Here is a 25,905-nt window from a genome sequence, read left to right on the forward strand (position 1 = left end):
TTGTAGCTTTTGACTTAAGGCCAATTTAAATTAAAGCTTATATAAATTCGTGGGTTAATTTCCTTAAGATTCTGATCTAAGTTAGAAGAAAATCGGTTAAGAATTGGGTTAGGTGTGTATGCATGGTGCGAAGCAATATACAGCGATGGGTATTGCTACGCTGACCGCGATAAACTGAATAACATAGTTAATAATTTTAATATTCGTATTTCTAAAACCACAATATTATAATAAATATAAAAATCCATATTTAAAAAATATTTTGTAAAGACTAATTTTTATTTATTTCTATTTTTAAATATTATGGAAAACGAATGTTTTCATTTAAAATTTTGTAGGTACGTATAAAAAGTTGTCCTTACATTAGTCGAATTTGGTATAATGGTATAATTATACCAACAATAATAATTTATCATGTTCCAAAATTTAATATTTTAATAATAATATTATGTAAATTTTGACTTGCAATAAACGCTGTTATTATATTTCGTTTGTTTAAACTTTTTTTTTTTCATTGACGATTATTTAAATATCATTCAGAGTTATTATTTAATTAACAAAACCCATTTATGTTAGAGGGTATGGTAAATTATTTCAAAATGTGGCTTATTATTTTAATATTCCGATGATCGCGTGTTATTATCAATTATTATTTACTCATACTAACGTCAGGAACGTACGATATACGAGTAGTTACTTATTTTAAGTATCCACAAGTTAAATATTTCTAAGTGAATAAATCAAATTTATGACTCTTCAAGTTTGTTGTAAAATAGTAATTATACTGAGTAATTAACTACGCAAGTGGTATTGATTTTTCATGAGACTAAGTTTTATATAATACAAATAAAATACTAAACTGCGTTTATGGTTAGTTGACCGCCGAATTGTAATTTATTAATTGTGTAATTTTTTTGAACTACTTATACGACTAACACCATTTTATACTTATTTTATCATGGTAAATATTACCAATTCATAAAAATTAGAGGTTTGCATTGTCTAAAATACAATTCCATAAAATATGTAGTTGTACAGCTCTGAGATGACATTAAAGTGATGTAATTTAAATAGGTGTTGTGGTAATGATAATTGAGCTAAACACAATCTAGACAATATACAATGCAGTCTAATCATCAGCTAAAAATTCAAAATATTATTTGCAAAATATGTACTGTTGTGTGGCATCACCATAACGGTTTATTAATGTATGATATAGGCATATGGAAAGTATGAGAAAACTCTCTAAGTAGGAAACCAAAAGTTATTCTTTCCACGATTTAAAATCTTATACGTAGCAGCTGCACCTCGCACAGTTATCCACGTTTTTCGAATGTTGCATGCAATATTCTACTGTGATTCCAATCAGTTTTTTACTCAAAGTTTGATGAGTAGAAAAAATAAATAAATATCAATTTGAATCATTTTAAACTTCCATGTTATTTTTTAGTTTTAAGCGAGTGATTTTAATGGTAAATAGTGAACATCGCATGATAAGATAGTGCTAAAACAAGAAACAAATAGTTGAAAGTAGCTGTGCTGACTTTTATGGACTTTTTCGTTATCTAATTTTACTGCTTAAAATTAAGATTTAATACTAAAACATATACATGCATCCGTTTGCCTTAGTACTTTCAATACTGTACACTGTACAGGTTAGGTAATTAAAAACCGGTTACGAGCGTAGTGAGACATATTTGGATGGAAAATAAGGCTGGGTTCTTACGATTATAGTGGTGTGGCGTTGATTTTCTATACAAACCGTGGTGGTGTAGAGGATTTTTCCAAGTCATTCGAGGTTGTTGAAGTTTTTCTAAACATAAATTTAACCACGCGAGATAAGTTTCTAGTTAGTCACAGTGAGAGAAAGATAGTCAGAGAGACAGCTCTCTTTGGGAGTCATACCCATGTAAAGTAGAAAAAATAAATATCAAACCACCTCTGTTTATTTAATATTTGATTATAATATTTTATTTTACTTTATATCACGTCGGAAAGAATTTCCACATCCGTTCGCAACTATTTGCGCACGATTGCTTAACGAAACGTGTTAGGTATACTATATCCTTGTATATATATATATATTGTACGAGTGACATAAACAGATGTGTATATAGTGCCCACCATGCGACCTTACTACCTCACAGAATGTATGTTTTTTTTAAGAATTTATAACACACTGTCAGAACACATGAACGTACAACATTGAACATATACACATTATATATATATATATATATATAATATATATGTATATAATACAGCACGCGTAGTACACGTCTGGCTAAAATAAATCCCTTATGGGACACACGCACATACGCTGATTATCTCCACCAACATCCAGACAAAGATCAAGGGGTGAAAAAATTATGTAAAAACGTACAGAAGTGTATATAACATAATATTTTATACATATAATATTATAATTACTGCTTGATGTTTCCTGATTCCAGTGCCTATCCAAACTTTGAGAATCATCTCATTTAATAATTATCAGGTATATGAATAATGTCTTAGATATTATGTCTTGACAAAATAATATACGATAAAATTTGCATAAGTCAAATGCTAAACCTGGAGTGATGAGTAGGTTACGTGTTATAATATTATCATACCAGAACATAGATTGACGAATTTCAGATAAACAATACCAGCTTAATATTATTATGCTTCATCTATGCCAAATTTAGTTATAATATGATAATATTAATAAAAAAAAATTTTTTATATCAAATTATTGATAGATTAGGTACAACTATGTTATAATTATATAAGTATATCAATGAGATTGTATACAATCAATACATGGTACCCATATATTTTCCACTAACCAATTTTTATACAATATCTTGTAAATTTGAGTTTAATTTTCTAAATTTTTGACATTTTAGAAAAACAACCAAAAAATGAATTAAAAACGACGAAACGAATATGGCAGTGAAAGTTTTTTTTTTAATTTTAAGGGATCCATTACACTTAAAATATTAAGTTCTAGTATATTCAAATTTAGTAAAAGTAAAAGTGACTCTAACTTTTTCAAGTAGTTTCAACAATTTATATGATAAAAGCTCAAAACTTATATTTTATTCAAATTGTTTAAATTGATTTTCATAATTTATTTAATAAAATATTTAAATTTAATTAAAAATGTATCATACATATGGATTAAAGTGAAGTAATCTTCTATTTACTAATATTATCTAGATATAATTTTTTAAAGTTATTTATTTTCAATTTTATACATTGAAATTTACAGCAAATAAGATTATAAAATAATGCAGTAGGTATGCAATGATAAGTACACAAAATAATAAAAACATAACAACATAGTGCAATCTCGCACAATGCCTGTGGGAAAAAATTCAAAAATGATAATTATGTTTTAGGAAACAAGTGATTATATTTAAAAAAAAAAACCCCCTTTGTGTATATTTAAGTTAGTATATGTTAAAGTTTTAAAATAAAGTTATCCAGTATAAAATATAGGATATAATATTAGTATAAATATACCTACTCCACTCTCTGGGTCACCGGAATAATACAGTATAATGGCACATAACTACATTGGTCGTGTCCTCATGGACACTTTAATTTATTCAGTCACAATACAATATTCGATGTGCATTTAAATGTTAATATTGACATTAAATACCGATAAAACTGTTAAACACGCACACGCGCTCACACACACACATTATAAAATATTTAAACGTGTATACCTATTCACGACCTATTTGTTATTATTATCAAATATCAATTATCATCATAATAAAGTGCACTACTTATTACATCGTTTTGGTGTATTAGTAGTTTCAATAAATGTTAAATTAATTTTCTCAAATCACGTCAAGCTTATTTTTTTGTATTATAAATATACTTATATTTTTTTAAACACTAAATTTCAAATGCTTTGAAGAAAATTTAAAAACAAAATGTGTGCTATAAAATATAATGTATTTTTTAACATTTTATTCATATAAAAACGCAAATATAACATTGAAATTTTCTATAATTATTTAATAACAAGGAATATTCAGATTATCAATTTTTTTTTTTTAATCTGTTAACATGTATTTACATTTGTTGAGTTATTTTTGTAGATATTGTATTCTATTTTCTTGCATTATAGAACACAAAAACGTGACTAAATTGTTTTACAATAAATTACTGATTTTAAACCTAATACCTATATATCGTGTTATAGTTTAATATTTTTGAGTTCTTCGATAATTGTTTGCATAATAGACTATAACGACGTAATTTTAATTAAAATAGTTGAAAATCTGAGAATATTGTAAGTAAGTCATTTATGCTACTATCTTTATTTTTTATTTATGCATTAAAATAAACAGTCTATACGAAAAATGCATTTTAAGAATATTTGCTAATTGACATACATAACGTGGAAGGAAAAAAATATTAATCAAAGAAACCACTTATTAGTGACACTTCAATTTATTTACTAATTAACTCAGTTATCATAGGTGCGGTGGTTATATTTCAAATATTGTATTACATAAATTCAATCCATGTTCTTATTTATGTTGGGATTTGCCGTAGAGGTTTTGCATGTGCACATTTTTTATGAGATTTTTTTAGTGGAAGACTAGCATCTATCTTACAAAAATTTGCTTTTGAAATTTAATTCATAAAATAAAAAAATAATTTTATCACAATAATTGCGATTTGGTTAAAACTAATAATATGTATAATAAAACTTCAATTCTTTAAAATGTCATTATACAGAAATATATCTATTATTTTTACATCTAAAATGTATTATTCAAGAACGGTTCGAGTTCAGATTATAAATATAATATTATTATATCTTGACTAGGCTTCTTTAGTTTTGTATTTGTACTTATTGTTCATACACCTTCCCCCACCTGTCCTACCGATCCGGAAACAAGAACAAAACCGAAATTAAATAGTACTTTATGCAGTTCATTATGTGGACAGTTTAATTTCAACCTGAAAGGTATACAATAAAAATAATATAAATTAAAAATAAGAGAGCTGAGTAACCTATACAAAAAATAAAACAAAAACCTATTATACCAACTGTTTTAACCAAATCTCGTCGTAATGGATCCATTATTCTCAAGTGAATAGTAAATTTTATACATTTCTAAATGATCGATATTAAACCACAAATAATAAATCACTCTAATTATAAAATTTAATAACAATTATAATAACAACAATATTAGCTTGTTTTTTTCTAGATAAGTTTGTAGCTGTACAAGAGCATTTGCTAAGTGTGAAGAATTTCAATATTTTATAATCAAAATAACAAAGCCAATTGAGTTTAAATTTCATTCTATTTTTTATTATTAACTAATTTTAAGTAAATTTTGTTAAAATTTAAAACTTGACCTTAAAACATTATAATAAATTTCAATATGGAACAAAAAGCGTATTCATTTGTTATCTGTATTTACATTAGGGAAATATAATATTCAGTTTGATATTAATCAAGTGAAAATTAACATCGTTTTGAATATAAAGCTCAAAAAAAAGAAAAGAAAACATAAATAACCTTATAACGTTACATGAGATGACTAGAAAAATAAACAAACTTGTTGCATTAAAAAGTTATTACATAAACTTTTTGAACTCGTTAATGGCTTCCTTGCTCGCATAGGAAAGCACGTAATAAACTGCGTGTCTGAGGCGTCTGTCGATACATGATCTACAGAAGATCCGCGAAGACATAGTATAAATGTTCGAAGAAAACTTAATTACATACAGTTGGTTACAAGCATTATCATTTTGTTCAGTCAACTTAAAAATATATTTTCGATTATTGGACCTCTGTGAAATTTACAGACAACGGAAAGCATTTTGTACGTTAATGATTATTCCGCAGGTCTTTTATTTATGATTTGATAATCTTTTTTGCCATATTTTTTTTCGAATGGCCGGTAAATAATAAAACTCTAACTTTTTAAATTGTTGTCGTAACGGGTAAAGACTAAAGACTAGATTGTATTTTCTTACGTTAAGTTTTATAATACAATAGTCTCGTTGCGAGTAACGTAACTATAGAATTGATTTTTCTTTGCTTACCCAAATTAAAAATTCTTGTAAATTCTATTTTAATGAAATCGATGAATCAATACCATAAAATTTAAAATAAAAATTTAAATCGTAAGTTTTGTCTGTGATATTAACCATCTACTCTTCATCTGTCCCAGATTATCAACACATCGTGACCACCTATTATCTATTTTTATTACCTCCAACATCCCTTTCGATTCTATAAGTATACATTCAAACCAACAAAAAAACATTATATTGAATATATTATCTTTCTTTAACCATTCAGGTTTTTTAATCAATTTTATATTGTACTATTTCTATTGCATTTGTAACTGTATTTACTGTATTTGTATTTTATAATTCGTAATTCGTAATTGTAATTGTAATTGTAATTGTTGAAACTAATTGTATCAATAAAGTTTAAACAAAAAAGAATAAAAAAATCGTGAGTTTATTTAAAATTGTGGGATAATTAAAAAAAATTATTTTTTAGTGTTACAACAAATTGCAACCCCTATGAAGCATAGGCTATGATTAACCGTATAGATATTTTAACTGCATAGAGCTAGGTGCTTAGTGGCGATGATGACGCGTAACATGAACAACACTACATTTGTGGTGGTAGTCTATTGGTGTAATTTGGGGGCTTTTGTGAAGGTACTTGGGGTGTGAACCAAATCCTCGAAACAAAACACTCGTAGGTTTAACATGTATTCTACCTAATTATATATATTATACATAATACGGTTTAATACCTATAATTCTATTTTAAATGCATAACAATATTATTATGGTGGTAGTGATGCATTATTAGTTACTCATGCATTCGTAAAAATAATCGTAGCAATAATATAATAAAATAGTAGGTATTGATTATAATTGTTTTTATCAAGACTAAGATTAATAATCAAAATGTACACCAAATTAATCATGCGGTTAAGATGATACACATGATACACATAGGTCCGTTGGCTTAGCTTTGATGATCATTGTAAGACAGCTTATTAAATTAAAATAAGAAAAAATTAATAATAGTTATGCATTTTACGGAATTTATATTCGATTGTAACATACAAAGATAGGGTTAGATAGGGTTCTAAAATTTCATAAGGTTTAATTTTTGAGAGTTTCAAGTTTGAAATATTTAAATAATTTCATATTTATAACAATAGTTATAAAACATTAATTGTCTTACTGCACTAGAAGACAAATAATATACCTACCTATCTGCTTATAAATATTTTGCATTATATATTTTAATGACTGAGAATCATTTAAATATACTGGGAGATAGAGAGGTGTAGAGCGGCTCTTTAGAAGACCGTTTTAAACCGTTAACTTTTCAGTTAGTTCAAACTCTTTTTGTAAACCAAGAGAGAAAGATCTACCAGTCGATCACCAACAATGAAATGTTTTTTTCTGTTCCAGGTGGTAAATGGATCATGTTTTATATTATGTTATGTATACCTAATTTCCTTGTGGTATCACCACATAGGGATAAACCGTTTGTAAAATTCTTGCTCCCACTGCCTAATTTATCAACAATAATGGTAAAAATATTTTATTTTACTATACAATCCTAATTTTATTTTTACGAATACAAGTAGTTTAATCAAGTATTTTTATATTATCCTAAAATTGTACCTTATAATTATAAATTAAATATAATATTATGTAGCTGAGTATATAACATCGTTAATATCATTAGTATTTTATTAGCATTGTGTCAGTTATTATTTCATTTAAACTGAAAGATATTGTAAATTAATACAATTTTTTATTAAGTTTTTAACATATTTTAAATAATTTACCTGTATAATAATCAATAACATGAAATTTAAGTTCGATAATAAAATGCATTATATATTATAATGGATAACTTACTCATGAATACTGTTACGTGAAGACGATTTATAATATAATGATTATAAATATAATAATATTTTACTCTCAATCGAGTAATCCATATAAAGTTTTGAAAATTTAAACTAGAAGTGGTACAAAATAATTATTATAGTATTATACCAATCAAAATGTATTAAAAAAATAATGCTATTTGAATTTAAAATTTCCTTGAAAATAATAGTCCACTACTATCAGCACATCAAAACTTTAAACACTTATAACTAATCAGTTAATACTAATAAACACTTTTCGACAAATTGATTTTTTATACATCTAAATACTCTAAACAATATTTTGCTATGCAATAGAAAAATAAAATAATGCTGCCATTCAAAGTGTAAACAACTTAAAAAATAATAATTAAAAAATTAAACAATATTTTTTTTTTCTAAAAATGTTAAATATTTTCAAAAACGTTAGTTTTCTTAAACGATACGTTGTTTTGCGTTAAATGAATAACTCTAAATAATATATTTATACTTAATATGATTTCTAAACTTTGATTTTCCTCGCCTACAAGTTGTAATATTGTAACTATATATACAATATACATGTAACATATTATACACTAAAATACAACGAATTACGTCCGTGTACACCACATACCTTTGACGAGTGTGAGAATACCGACGGGCATGACGAGGATGGCGACCATGAGATCAGTGACGGCCAGTGACATGAGGAAGTAATTGGTGACGTTCTGCAACCGGCGCTCCCACGTGATGGCCAGACACACGAGTATGTTGCCAGCGGCCGTGGCCAGCACCAGGAACACGGCCAGCAAAGCCCACCACCAGTAGCCGCCGTCGAACGGGCCCTCGCCACCACCACCGACCACTACGACACCACCACCGCCGCCGCCGCCACCGCCGGTGACGTTTGGTTGGCCGACGAGGACCGGCGGCGTCGGCGGCGTGGCCGTCTGCAGCAGCGGTGACGTGGGCCCGGCCGCTGTGTCGTTACCGATCACCACCACGACGCCGCCAATAACACCACCGTGGCCGTTAGTGCTGGTGTACACCGTGAAGACGTGCCGCGATCACTACGGTGACGGCCTCCGCGGTCACCGTCACCGGTGGATCGGTGGTCACGTCCACCGTCGCATGGTGTCCGGCGCCGCGGCCGGTCAAGCGTCCACGATCCGACTACGCGTCAACAGGACGATGGCCGATCGATACGTTTTCCACGTAGTACATGTGTTCTTTACCTGTTAAAATCAGTGACAACTATATTATAATATTATATTTTATTAAATAAAAACTATAAAAGAAATTGCATGGATCCACACGACATGATCTGAATATGAATGGTTTCATGAACTTATTTGGTTCTCAAACAACTTACTTCTCTAGAAAATTGAACAAGTCAAAATTCCTTGAAAATAATAGGTGATTTAAATCGAATATTTTGTGGTATACTTTAGTTTCAAATTAAAATGGATTAATAATTTAGTAAAACTAAATTAAATATTAAGTTTGGAAGTTTAAAAAGTTTGAAAAAAGTTATAATGGAAATTTAAGTTTGACTCATGCTTACTATATATTATCAGCTACGTATTTATAGTATTAATAATGCAATAGGCATATTATACAATTTACCATAGTTTTATATCCAATATCAATAATAAATCGAAGTTAATTATGTCCTTAAAACATTTCTCAGTCATTTAATTGTTTTTATTTTTTTGCCAATAAACTTTTCCTTTTTAACTGTTTTTCTTGACTTTTATCTCTATGCCTTATATAATACTTAAAAAAATATTTGGACGATGAAATACAATTCTGAATTAAGTTTTTAGTTTTATTTTTTATATCGCAATAAATAGCCATTCACTCGTTCTAAAGTAGATTCTAATTATTTTACACTGATTTATCTTGAAACACTACCGCGCGTAAAACATAAACAGATTGTTCAAAAATAAAAACAAATCCAGTAAACAAAATATTACGTACTGTATAACTATATAAGTAGGTAAATGTGAACATTTATTGACCTAGATACATACCGATGTATTCAATCTTAATTTTTTCAAAAATATACATTTTTAAATACGTTATTTGAAAATATGAACATACTTTGTTGCATATATAATATAAAATATACCAGTGTCCGGTGGTGATGAAATTGTCTATTATAATGTATGATAGTACAATATTATTTGATTAAGTGTTCTTAAATATAAATAGGTAGGCACTGAAATATATTTATTTTTTTTGTAATTGAGAAATCACTACAGTTAAAATGCGGCTATGATGTTTATTTCATAAATCATAACTTATATTGTAATAATATAAAATTTTAAAATTTCAACGATTAATTTTGTATAAAATATAATATGCGCATATGTATATAGGTAGCAATGGTGGGTTATCCCACGGTTCTATACACCAAATAGCACCCCAGGCCCACTTTGTATTTATGATCTAGTCCTCCGATTACTAATGTTGTTCCCTTTTTAATTTAACTCTTATTTTTATGTGGAATATATTATGTATTAAATATAGAAAGATAAATTATAATAGAAATTGACAATACTGTTGTTATTATATTTATAATATTACATCGTATCTATCACTTGTGTATATACATAATTAATACAAACATAGATAAAATAACTAATATTTAAAATTAAAATAACATGTTATTCTATTTAATTAAATTTTAAAAAAAATACGGGCCCCTAATTAATTGTGCACCCCGGATCAAAAATGGCCAGTTCACCTCTGATAGGTAGAGTTCTGAATTCAAAATATTTTAACTGGAAAATGTATAGAATATCGAAGTTTATTTATTGGTATATAAAATATTTAACTTCTATATTTATGTAACAGATAGAATAAAAATAGTTTTAAAAATATTTAATTTTTGTAAGTATAAAAATCATATTATACAACTAGATATTAATATAATTTTAATCTAAGGTTTATTTTTATTTTTTATGTGAATTAAATATTTAAAAATAGTATAATATTTATTTAATGAAATTTTAATATATAATAATATGATATATAAGGAGAGGAAATATGGTTATGGGAGTTTTAGGTAGCGATATTAGACGGGCAACGTATTATGTGTATTATGCATAGGTTACAGCGAGACGTTTCATACATCATGTGATCGTGTGCGTGTTTGTGATCCACACAAAAAACACAAATGGCCTAACTATATCATTTGAAACTTTTTTTTTTTTTAAATCGCGTTTTGGTTTCTGTTGCACAAATCGTACGCTGACATATTATTATGTACCATATTAACAATAATAATTATGGCTCAAAACGTTAAACCAGCTAATATTGTTCTGTTATATTGTGAAGAGGAAAATACTTAAATGAAAAACTACGTAGGTAACTATACTATCCTTATAAATATACACTGTATCGTCTTCAGTCGATCATTGAATACTTTCTGATGATAATTATCAACTTTATTTCGAACCTGCAATATTATAATACCGGAATAATGTGCACGTGCGCTAATACATTGTTTTTCCAGTGAGACATAATTAACAGGTAAATACAAACCTAAAATTATCGCGAGTCTTTGGATTTGTTTCAATAGGAGAAGTTTTTTACTCTTTAATGCTTATTGTTATAACAGCACACGTGCGCTGTTAATATTATACTGTTATTGTGTGCACCGGTACTGCTGTTATACAGTCGATGACGTTCTGCACACATGCTGACATGACATTATATGCATATTATTATAATTAATGTAGGTATTATATGATATAATTAATGTGACAGAATTATAATAGTCTCAGAGCCTTGATTGTTGATCAGAGAAATTAATATTTTTCAAAGCCATTTTTTTTTTTTTTGTATACTGGAGTGTCTGGAGTGACTAAACAAATATTTTAACAGGATTTTCAACGCAAAAAAGTATGTGCATATATATACATATATGTTGTTTTTTCCTTTTGTCATGAGACGATTCCGAATAGCTCTAAAGATAAACTATTCAACTAAAGAGTCTAGCAACGCATAATATATTAGACAACGATAAAATGTATGCAAATTTATCTGGAAATTAATTCTTGATTAGAAATTGATCATACCTAAGTATGATTTAATAAACACTAAATCTTGAATTTATAGTGGGTTGCTCGGACGAGTATAGTAATAATATTAAAGTCGTATTATGGTACTTAATCTGGAATCAATTTATGATAACAACTTCATCCAAAAAACAATTTTGATTACCCAAAAACACTTATAGATGCACATTATAGGTATTATAATATAATCAATCACGAAGTTATCGTCAATTCGTATTCGACCAAATCAATCATTTAATAAAGGTACCCACGTATGTTTTTTTTTTAAATTAAAACACGTACCAATACAATAGTCTTGACCACAAATAACAGCATTCTAGAAAGTGTCATCCAAATTTATGTCGAAAAAAATAACAAACCTATAATACGTAGGTATAGGTCGTTAGGTTACACCCACACGCGTGGTTTTAGGAATGAAAAATGATTTAAAAAATGAATAAATATTTGTATTCCCTGATCCTCTTGAAGTACAATTATTTATTGACAAGTGTAACTTTCCAATCCAGCTGGGACGTAGTGAGCCGAAATGATTTGCGTATTTGCTCGAAATCCCGCGTATCGACTGACTGTAAATAATAAATACACTTCAGAATATCTCGGCGAGTTTATCTCCGTCAATAACTCATTTTTTTAATCAATATTTTTTTTAAAATTATTATGCTACATGTAGTCATATTGATGAAGTGGCCATGTTTGAGATGATAAAAGGCACATTTTTGGCTTTTTGGTTACGTGATGTCGCAAACTTTTCATCATAATAAAATACTTCTGCGGTAGTTAATTTACACTAAATATTGTTTTATATTAAATGTTATTTTATGATGAGAAATACACAAGCCCGGATTATATCATTCAATATTTTAACCTCTGATGGTAAAGATATTATCATATTTAAGACGGCTCGTATTTCGTAATTTCGTATAATTATTAGGAACATTGTGAGTCCAGTATATTATTTTTATCTATCTCAGTGACTTTAGGTCGTTATTTTTATCATTTATGAAATACACTATTTGTTATATTTTAATAGATGAACGATTGAAGATAAAATAATGATTATTATAATATTATACAACCTATATGAATGTGGGAAAATTGTTTCAGAACCAGTTTGTAATAAGTAAGTGCGTATGTTCTCCTCGTCAAACAAAACATAATAATATAAAGAGTACACAATGAAAAAAAAAATATAGTAACGAAATCACACGTGGTATTCAAATGGTTTGCCGAAAAATTATCGATAAAATCTCGTGGTATTCGTTTAATTTGAAGAAGCTAATGGGATTAAGAGAGACGTTGTTGTAATCGTGAATATTATAACTACTATTAACAATTATTGGAGTTTGTATTTTTTTAGTTGTTTCCTATTATTTTTGATTCACCAAAGTACAAACAAAATCTAATTTTCTATAAAAAATCTCCCTCGTAGTTGATGGCTGGGGATTTTATTTTACTAGAAAAGTGTATTAAGCCACAAAAATCGCTGCACTCAGATACTAAAATAAAACATCCTTTCTCTGACAGTATTGGTACCTACTACCTACCTACTCGTAATTCGTTATAATTCGTGACGTTCTCATATGGAATAATAGCGTTATATTATAATATAGTATAGGTACGGAGTATACAATGTATCATTTTAAAACACGTATGTACACATTATACGTATGTGTGTATAATATTGTTATAATGATGGTAATAATAATTCTTATATAATATACGAAATTTGCGAATCGCACGACATTCAACGGCGTAATAAATAATATTCCATTCACATTATGTCTTGTAAACGGTATTTTAACACGCTACAATAATAATGATAACAATAATAATAATAATAAATAATGTTATTATTATCATTATATACAACATCATGTCGTATAGAACTACAAAAACTCACAAGTGTTGATAAATCGTTTTTAATTAAACGCGTGTTGTACCTATACGCACATTGTAATTCTGCTTGTAATTTTTATTTATAAGTATAAATTTAAAAAAAAAAAGAAAACTTCCAATAGTAATATGAAGCAGTACATCGGGATGTGTTATGTGTTTATTTTAGGGAACAAAAACTGCTAAATGTTCACAAGATATTCTATGTTCATTTATAAAACCATAGCTTCATAGTCCTCCACAGATACTATAACATGTACAATATTCGTCGGATCCCATTATTTTCTTTGACAGTTAAATTAGGCTTGAATTTGGTGTGAACTATGGGCCGTAGGGTATACTATATATATATATTATATACGCTGTATACTCTCAAGATTTTTTTTTCAATATTATGGATATACTGCGTATGCTCTCAATCATAATCGATATTATACCATTAAGATTGACGAAATATACGTAATATAAAGAGGACGTGTAAAAAATTTAGTTTAAAATTATTTCCATATTATTGACACCCTATTTACCGGCTTTACTCCTATGAACCATAGGAAAATTATTTGTATTGTGTTACAATTATTTGTTTTGTGTTACAAAAAAAAATAATGGGAACACCTCTGTATATAACTATATTTATACTTGGTTATTTGATTGAATATCAGTATTTCTAAAATGCGTCTGTTGAATAAACTAACATTTCGACACATTTGGACTAGATTTTAACAGACAATTTGTTATAACTTTTCATTAATTATTAATGATTGATTAAATTAGGGCTATCTATCACTGTAAATACCAATATCTTTCAATATTTTAAAGTGATATTATTTCAATAGCTTAATTTAGAGGTGCTGTAAATATGGAGTGTATGTTATGCAAAGAGTGCCGAATATCAAAAGAAATATGAATAGAAAGCATTTTTATCATATTCAAAAGAATATGTTCAAAAACGAGATGAAATTGATGAAATGTAAAATAGCTCCGATAGAGTTTATATGCACAAAAAGAATGATGGTTATAAAATGCAAAAAATTATTGAAAGATTTTCTCGGTGAAATAATATAATACAGTATTACAGTACCCTTGCCAAGTATAGTAATAATAATGTATATAGTGTTATCCACCAGTAAATAATAGCATACCATCAATCTCAAATTATTTGGAACACATTAGTGAAATGTAATAATATAATTTTTTTATATTGTGTTTAATAGTATAATAATGATAGGCAATACACGTTTTCAATGGACACCCATCCGATATAATAAATACCAAAAAAAAAAACAACACTAATTATTTTCAATGTTTTTAATGCGTTTTTAAAATTGCGTTATAAAACTAAAAATATAAATAATACAATGCATAAAATGCATACTATAATTACGTTTATTTACCTAACCGTGTCACTTTACAAAATATTTTATAAACTAACTTTAACGTAGTTTATTAAAACAAATATTCAGATTTTAACAAGAACCTATTAAAAATATCATAAAATATTTTTATTTTTAAGCGGGTAAGTCGTGTTCCGTGGATGTCGCTCTGCTATACAGTAGGTTATAAATCGGTTACTGTAAGGGATGGAATTAAATTTGAATCCAATGACATTATATCATTGTATACGAAAAACAATTCTGAGCGGATACTATTTATCTGTCTAGGATATATTATAGATTATTATAAATTTTAAAATATTTTAGATTTAAGAATAAAATTTTTATGAATTTCAAACTTTATAATATAATTTACAAATTTTAGTGAATTTTACGTATTTTGTCAAAATTCAAACTTTGAATGCTTATAAAGAAAAATGTGATTAAGAATTTATTTTATTTTTCATCTGCTATTGTAACAATATATTAGGAGCCTTTTATTAAATTTTCAAGCTTTTCTACCCAACAAATAAATTTTAATCGATATTAATTTAAAAAATAATAATAATGATCGAAAATTGCATATGCCTATAAAAAGTTCAACTTAAGTCAATTTTTTTTTAAAGTGTCGGTGAAAACTTTAGATGAGCAAAAAAACTTAAAAATTGAATACAAGGTTCCTTATGAGTTGTTCTTATTGTAGCTAAAAAAAATTAAAAATCGTAAGTCAATATTTTTTTTTATAAGCGTTTATAGTTCAAACTTTTACGAAATCTGTCGAAAACGCAGTTAAAGTTGAAAAATCATAAAATTGTTTGTGTTCATGACTAAGGATTAAAAATATAACACTAAGATTTCCACAAGTTTTTCTTTAAGTAGCGATAGAGAAACTCGAAGCATCCTTATAGGAAAAATTTTAAGTGCGTTTGAATTTTAAATTTTAACGAAATAGCGTAACAATAACGATTTATCCCCAAATGATTTTAAATATTTGTTATTATTTAAAAAGTATAAGTCGTAGATACTTGAACATTTTACCAGTTATTTAGATTGGTATTTTCTTTACATAATTTAATTTTAAAAATATTTTGAAGTGTTGATAAAATGTTTTTGTCCATATAAAAATACTTGAAAATTGAATACAAAGTTCCTCATAAGTTATTCTTATAGTGATTAAAAAATTAAAAGAATTCATAGGCACTATTTTTTTTTATTAGCATTTGAAGTTCAAATATTGACTTAATTCGTAAAAATTACAGTAATTTTTAAATTATCTTAGTTAGAAGTCCATAAAAGTTTTTCTTTTTAGATCTAAGATTTGATAATTAAATACAAAGCTCCTAACATAACCTACCCTTGTCAGAGGTCCACCCCACCCCCTAATTTACAGCAGAGCGATACCCACTTACCCACTTTTTTTCTTAATTTTTAGTTTGTTTATCCTGATTATTTAGAAAAATATTGAGAATTTTTTACTTTTGACCTCACCAAAGTACCAACTAGATCCGGTTTTGATCAAACGAGGCACTGAAGTCAAAAATCGAAGCATTTTTCACCTAAAACGTGATGACATACACAAAAAAAACACACATCATGGTAAAATCAATACATTCCTCGCTCCGCTCATGATCTAAAATGCTATACTTTTCGGAGTTTTTATGACTGGATCGACTTTACTTTAAGAAAATGTAATTAAATTTCAAAAAAATTATAAAAAAAAACTATACGACTTAAATAAATGTTTTGTATTTAGTAAACAGACGTAGATTATACCTACTACCAAAAAGAAAAGGTTAATTTGAGTCTTAAAGTTTTTCATGATAAGTAGGTACCTATAAATAAGCTTTATTAACTTAGTACTCACCATGAAGAATCTTATATCCACCATATTGTTAAGTACCTATGTATTATGATAATAATTTCGATTTTATATTTTTATTTGTAGATTTCATAAAAATAATACTGTAGCTGCGAAATGCTTATTGAAGTATTATTTACATTCAATTAAAATAATTTATGGGATTAAGCCTAGCGAACGATATACTTTCTATAGTTTAAAATGAAAGGAACTCCACAAACATCCGTGATCGACACTTAATTATTTATACATTTTGTGGTATAACCCAGTTTATCTAGATCGATGTTCTCGGAGATAAGGTCGGACACCTACCCTTGTCAAATGTTCAGTAATGAGGTAAATTTACTTATACTAACTTCGGCCTAGACATCGATATCTATACTTTAATAATGATATTAACGTTGTAGTTTAAACGATATAGTATGACGTAAGATAATAAACGATAGAAATAACGTTAAAACAATCACGAAATTATAATATTAGTATTAATATTAGAAATATTTGAATTCCATCATATTATTTAATAACACATTAATAATTTAATAAAGTATAATACACGGTATTTACATATTTTTAATGAAATTTTAATATTTAATATTGGTATTATTATTTTTAAAAGTTATAAGAAATATTATTTTGACCTGAGCAAATACAAGTATTTTGAAAAGACTCAAATAAATTAGTCATTTTTACATTCAAAACTATAATTTACAATACTATATTTGTTATTATAAGGAATGGTCAAGTGGAACCATTTATTAGCATGCGTGGGATGCCACTAATGCTTTAGTAGATAAATAGGTAAAGAAGTTTCGAGATTATTATATTATTATTATATTATAAAAGAGACACAATAATATATTGATACTGTAATCGTTTAATGACCATTGGAAATCACAATAGACCTTATGATGATATGATGACGTCACGACAATGATGCGATCGAATCTAATCTATGATTAAAAAATGAATACCATTGGTCAACTGATTACCTATTATTATATTATTTTGACAATAACCGTTATCTTAATACTATCGAGTAATCCTCACTAAGAATATTGGGTATCTATACGCTGTATTTATTCGAGGTTTATACTTAACATAATCACATTACCTGATAACATTGTTTAAACGTAATAGTTAATAACTAATAAATATATTTTATTGAACTATTTTTGAAACTTAACTAGAACCTATACATAGTCTCAACTTCAATTAGTTATAATAATTAAAAACATGTTTTTAGACGAACTGCTGAAAACACTTTGTGTAAGAAAAAAAAGTAATCTATAATATTTTATTTATCTAGACCTTAATTGTCTATTATTATTATTTCTCTTCGAGTATATGAATAGGTAACAAGATATTGGGAAAAATAAATCTTCATTGTTGATGTTTACACTTAAAATAAATGGTGAAACAGATGGTGGTGTAAGCGGAACTAGAACGATATGAGAGAATAACACATAAAATCAAACTCAAAGGAAACCGGAGAAGTGCATTGAAAGAAAACGGAAAGATATCGTGAGTTTCTTTGTGTTCGACATTTGGTTTTGATGGTCCGAAAAGGTACGTGCGCAGTTAAAAAAAAACTTCACCAAATTATAGCACTTCATCGAATAAGAACACTATGTTTCTACCGGTGTTATTGATTCTTAAACAAACTTATAATAACACAAAATACAAAAACAAATTGCCAACTGAAATATTTTTATATAACAGTTCAGTGTTTTTTCAGATAATTTAGAGTAAAAATAAATTTAAAAAAACAAATGGTATAAAAGATGATTATTTTGTTTATTATAGTGCACATTATTATACTATTATATTATTATTACATACCATCTAGCTTTCCATTGACCATTGTTATATATTAACTGGTGTACTTGAATGACTGTCTTTATCTAAAAAGCTGCACAGTGCACAATAATAATACTATAAGTATGTTATAGCTTTAGTTTTTCATCTATATCTACATAACATACATATAACGTATTTAATTATTATACTTATCAAAAACTAATCTAATAATTTAAAAGTTCTATAATGGTCGGTTTATCCTATGGGTATTTATACTATAATATTACACAGAATTAAGTAGGTTATAGCACATTATTTAACACAATTAAATTTATTTATTTTCTATGGTTATAGTTATGCATTTAGTGCTTGGTGTGACACACTGACACCGGAGGTTACTATTGGCCTGATTATAAAAATATCTAAGTACCTATAACTATTGGAGAGACTAAGGGAACTGAACGAGAAAACAAATATATCTTAAAACATAATCTTAATCATAATGCGCAAAGCGTAATGTATCTAAATTTAAGCACGATATATACTATGATAAAAAATAGGCTGAACCCTGCCGGAGTAGCAATTTTGAATATCCATAAAGGAATACCTATCAACGAAGTAATCAATATTTTTTCAAGACAAAAGCAAATTACGATAAGATTATTTATTAAACCGTAGTGCTTGTGTACCTCAAAATATGATAGTTTTTTAGAAACTGTGGTGATCGGTAATACTCACAGACTGATATTACATCATTCTCTTCTATGATTTTTTCCCAAGAACCTTCAAAATTTAAATAATTTAATTAGTTTTTGATGAGTATTATATACGATAGGCACTAATTATAGCGATTGACGATAAAAAATCTGTAGAACTATAGTATCATATTATTTAACAAAGGCAAAAAAAAAATGACTATATTTTGTCGACAAGCCATTTCTATGGTTCATCATATTTTTGTCAGTGCGTAATAGGTGCATCCACGTTAAATTATTGTATTAAATACTCTTTAGGTTCGATATTCTTTACAAAATATACTGATCTATAATAACTTCTGTAATTGAGACTCAAAAAATAGTAAACAGTTGTGATAATAATATATATTGGGTGATCGAGTGTTCATGGAAGAGAATAACCATAATAATACCTATAAACATACTGTATAATAATTATTGTTCAAATTCAATAAGAAGCTGTTAATCGAAAATTAATGATAAATCATTGCCACCCTTCGGTTCTAATACTTTAATTTCGTATTTTAGATCTGACGACTTAACGGAGTGATTTTTTTTGGTATATATTATTCAATGATTAATAATTGAGAATGTTTGACAAATCAGTAGTTGGTATCTATTTACAAAAATAAGAAATCAATAATTCATAGTATTATCTAATCAAAATATTTCGTTTAAATAACTCAGAGATTGATGGACGATGGTCAACAATATCAAGGTTGAAGTTTTATTTTTTTTTTTTAATTAAATATTATACTCTGAATTTAAATATAACATAATATAATATATTATCTTATTTGGTATCCGGATAATTTCACCCCGGACATTCCCCCCCCCCCGACTGTTTTTGGCGTAGTAGGACATTTTCCCCCCATTTTTTTTTTAAAGTTTATTATTGAATAATATAATATTATTTATTATTTAATAAGAATTTTTTTAATAAAATATTATTTTTATATTAAATAATATTGTTTCCTCCTTATGTATGGAATGTACATAATGATACAAAGAAAAACAAAGGTAGAACAAATAATATAAGTGAAGGTTTCAATAATAAATTTAAAACTTTGGTAAGAACTCAGCATCCAAATATTTGGATGTACATTTTAGCACTACAAAAGTCAAATTCAATGGTAATAGTAATTAATAAATTATTACAAAAAAAAAAAAAAAAAAATATGAAAGCCAATTACAAAATATGTGCTTAGATATAAAAAAAGAATCAGAAATTAAATGTTTTTTACAAAATGTATCATTTTTATGTCAAAATTTTTAGACTATTATACTTATATAATTTTTTTACGTTTTAATATATTTATGAAAAAAAAAAATTTAATTTATAGTATAAATGTACAAAGTTCATTATATTATAATTGATTATATTTATTAAAAAAAAATAATGTTTTATTAAAAAAATTATAATTTCTTATTAAATAATAAATAAAATTATATTATTCAATAAAAAACTTTTTAAAAAAAATGGGGGGAAAATGTCCGCATCGAAAATATATTGGGGAGACAATGTTATACTACGCCCAGAACAGTCTGGGGTAAAATGTCAGGGGGGAAATTGTCCACCATTTATCTTATTTATATTTCTTTGGATAACAATTATACAAAGATTGGTCAAAAAGTAAGTTTTACACGGTCACATTCCTATCGTAATCCTGATTTGACAATTCCAATTTTAATCGTTTTGGGTCAATTAAAAACAAGTAAGCATATATACGAAGAATATATAGCTGCTGTTAAAGAGTGGTGGGATGTAGATGAACAAAAATCCATCAAACAAACCAAGGAATTAAAATAAAAATTTGTGTGACTCTATGAAAACTATAAAATTTGGTATATTAATGTGGTAAATATATTAGATTCTGAACGGAGTGATGAATGTATTGATTTTACAATGATGTGTATTTTTTTTTGTGTCTGTGTACAGCATAACAAGTCGAAATAATGCTTTAATTTCAAACTTTGGGGGTGGTTTCCGATGTAAAATTGAATATTCTTGGTGCATTATAGAGGTCAAAAGTAAACATTTTCCAACAGTTTTCAAAAAACTCGAGAAAAACAAAAAAAAAAAAGTAACGGGAAAACGGGAATTTTTACACAAAACCAGTTTTCGACCAAATCGATTTTTTTTATATGATTATAATTAAAAAAGTATGGGTCGTAGATACTTGAAAATTTTACCAGTTATTCAGATTGGCATTTTTTTTAAATTATTTAATTTTCAAAATATTTTGACTTTTTTTGAAATATTTAGAGACAACTGAAATTTTAATTTTTTTTTTTTTCTATGATATTTCTATGATAATATAAGGTATTATTAATCATGATAACTACATGCAATGTTTTAACTTAACCTAACCTAACCTATCCTAACCATGCCTTATGCAAATTGCATCCTAATTAAAAAATAAAATATTTGTTTCAAAATAGAATATATGACAATATTTAAATATAATATATCCTAGACTGACAAATCATCGTCGTTAAGAATCGTTTTTCGTATACAATGATACCTATATCATTGCATTAAAATCTAACCTACCCTAGTCAGAGGTCCCCCCTACCACCTAATGTACAGCAGAGCGACATCCAATTACCCGCTTTTTTATCCTATACTCAATAATTATTTGAAAATTTGACTGAAATCTGTCTAGTATTGTGTGAATAATCATGGCTGTGTGTAACTAACTTTTTGGCTGACCTTTATTTTATCCTTTACACAAACTATAATTATTAAAGTGTTAAAATTATAAATAAATTGTACATGAAAAAAAAATTTACAATGATTTCTCTTTATATTACAAAAGCTTATTACTTTTTCTTTTGTTTGATGGCCTAAGTATCTTGTAAAAAAATTTAATAGTTGAATTATAATATTATTTGTCTACAGTTTATCTATATAGGTACCTAATCAAATAACAAACTTATAACAATTTCTAAAGGGGCTGCGAATACAATTGAACTCCTACGTGATAAAGCTACTAAATTTCTAAAATATTTTCACATCCACCTAATTGATATTTTTAAGTTCAAATTATATTTTATTTTCAGTCCATAGGAAAACTTACGAAAATGTTTGAAATGCGCGTACACACACCTGATAAAACAGAATACATTCAAGGATAAACGTTGAAGTATCCTTTTATTTGAATTCTATTTCGCTGCTCTACGTCTTGTGTAAACATAAGGGTTTACGGTACTTTTGGGAGACGATGGTTCATTTGGATTGAAACTTCCAACAATTCTGTGGTAAATACTAAGCAAATCCATAATCTTTAAATATATCAAAATTTTACTGTACATAAAATGTATTATACTAGATTTATTTCCAATATTATATTAGTTTTTATGGATAGTTTAATTTTTTTTCGAAAGTAAAGTATGTCGAACACAGTGATTATTATCTTTCATCCATGAAATTTGTGTCTATAGATATTCCGAGGTTTAAGTATATAGTTGTAATAAAATAAATTGTATTCATCTATTTTAATTAATTAAAATATTTTGTGTAGGTAGTCAATTTACTGTGACAATTAGTCAAAAAAATATTACCATAAAATAAATAAATAACTATATTCAATAGGTTTCCGAAGAGAATTAATAAATCACTGAACAACTTGTTAATAAAAGGGGACCGATCAAAATTGTTGCTAGCGTTAAAATATAATATAAACCTATAAGTTATTTTATTATTAGTATATGAATACTGTTTATTATTCACCATGCACAATATATAATCCAATAAAGCCGATAATTCACCGTAATAATACATGAATATGACATGCTATTATTTATATTGTGTTGTTATCGATAAATCGGCGAGTAAAGATTCTTGGCACATATTATAAAAATAGAATTTAATGTTTTTTTATTATTATTTTTACACTCAATTAAATATACTAAACGTATTTAATATAACATAATCCAAGTAACTTAGTGAATGTAGGTTGTCTTTACTTAATCGAAACGCATTAACGAATCATCAGAATTTGAAACAGTTATATTGTGCTCAACTGATGCTTTTTACTCACTCAATAATTAAAACATTGTAAAATCGAGAGAACACAGATATTGTTTTTCACTAAAAATTTGATGATAGGTAAATTTACTGTAATATCAAAACTAACAGCACCCTTCATTGAAACTGGTGAAAAAATATGTGTTATGTCGTACATGTGTAAGTCGAAGGTAATGCAATATATGGTATGTCATAATCTAAACATAATATTTTCAGCTTTGGAACGCGTATTATATTAATTAATATCTTTATTAGGTAATTGATTTTTTTTTTTTAAGTTCCCTATTTTTATGTCATGTGCTAAATACGTTAAAGTCATTCGTCAATTCATGAATCCGTTATTAATTGTTAGCTACAGAATTTCTGACTTGAATATGCCATACAACTATTAAAACTAGGCATTCATAACAATACATTTGCATACTTGATATCACAATTGATCACAATAGCCAATTTAAATATTATGAAAACAAAGAATACCTAAATAATTATGAAAACTTAATATAGTTGGCCAATTTGATAACGAAACAAAACGGCACATAAATATTGACTAATTTCATATTTTATGATACCAAAATCATAACTTTGTATTTTTGTGAAATGCGTGAGTATACACCTCATATGTCAACAAACAATTAAATAAATAACTTAGTGTTATGTATCATTGTTCGTATCACAATAAAGTGACATGAATAGCTTATCGATCATAAAAACAAACATTAATAATCAGTGAGTGTTGTAACATTTTAAGAAAATATATTTTTTTGTATTTATTTACATTTGCTTGACAATAGAATGTTTTTTTCCACATAATTTTACACCATGTATATCATCATATTATTTTTGGTCATATTTTTTACTAAAAAAATTTATTTTCAGTGATTTTAACATATTTTACATGTATTATTATAGCATTTAAACACGAATTTGTGTATAAAACAAAATGATTATTATTTTGATTGTAATTATAAACAGAAAAAATAAATACAATTAAATAAATACAATTTAATTTTTTATGTGATAAATATGAATTATATGATTATATAATAATTATATAATAATTATATTTTATGAATGTATATTTCAACAATGATACATGCCATCATACATTATGTATATTTTTAAGTGTGTAACAATTATACAACTGTGATATTAAATTAGGCGTTTGTTAAACATGTATTCATGAATCTGACGTTTTCGTATTAAATCTTCAGCCTAAATAATATATCCACAATGCAATTGTTAAACTATCAAAAGATTAACTTTAGCACAATATTACAGTATTTTTGTACCGATTATTTAGCGAAAGGATTTGTGTGTTTCGACGATCCGTCCGCGTTCCGGGCAAGCAATTTTGATTTTTCAGAAACTCTTTAAGTTTTGTGTGCATCATTATTCATTACAATTTATTATCATGGGTTACAATATTATGATACGTGGTACCTATTTATTATATAGGCGTGTACCTAAGTTTAAAATGTATGTCATCACATTTTTGAAAAATGTCCACGTTTTTGAGCGGGCTAATGCTTATACCTAAATCTTATAGCTCATCTTTTCGGAAACACAAAATGTGGTTGGGTTTTATTTCACGCAGCGTGTCTTCGTTGAGTTTTTTTACTCAGTGCCAAATTTCAAGTACCTCCGTCCATTAACGTTACACACACATACCTCCAAACATTATATAGTTTTTCAATCGATCGATATAGAATATGTTGTTAATTACACTTTAGACTTTAGAGTACCTATGTGCATTGTATACTATTTGATAAAAGTTAATGGTTTGTGGGTTCAACGAAAGTTATTAATTTTCATATTATGGCTATAAAACCGGAATCGATCATGTACCTACGTCTTTAACTGCATTACGTCTGTACAAACATCATATTATCTAAAATCTATTGACAATGTTAAAAGATAAGTATTTTGAAAGTCCGAACACGTTTTATATAGTTTACGAATATCATTATGGCGTATTTAAAAACATATAACACAATATTTCGTGTGGCGTCTGATGATTTTATTAAATCCTACTGAAAAACGTCTACCGAAGCGTTATTGTTAAGTAGTAATTGAAAACTTTATCGTATTTGTCCCTTAATAGTAGGAATGATTTTTGCTAAGCTATTAGCTTATTATTATTTCTTTGATGTGCAATCACTAAACGCTTTGCTAATTTTTTGTAAAGAGTTTTTGTATAGTAGTTTTGTAAA

The 25,905-nt window shown here is 26.9% G+C and overlaps 1 protein-coding gene across 1 annotated transcript in view; it reads right to left on the reverse strand.

The window, feature by feature from the left end:
* Positions 1–8,981, reverse strand: part of 5-HT2B (5-hydroxytryptamine receptor 2B) — a 182,700-nt gene extending 173,719 nt beyond the window's left edge. The window contains exon 1 of the mRNA XM_089219342.1: positions 8,554–8,981. Coding sequence (XP_089075468.1) covers positions 8,554–8,626 — 73 coding nt within the window. The 5' untranslated portion in view covers positions 8,627–8,981. The remainder of the gene's footprint in view (positions 1–8,553) is intronic.
* Between the last annotated feature and the right edge of the window lie 16,924 nt (positions 8,982–25,905).

Source organism: Diuraphis noxia, unplaced genomic scaffold (assembly GCF_037042655.1).
Source record: "Diuraphis noxia isolate RWA-SAM2 unplaced genomic scaffold, SU_Dnox_SAM2 contig0002, whole genome shotgun sequence".
In the NCBI taxonomy this organism is placed as follows: Eukaryota; Metazoa; Arthropoda; class Insecta; order Hemiptera; family Aphididae; genus Diuraphis; species Diuraphis noxia.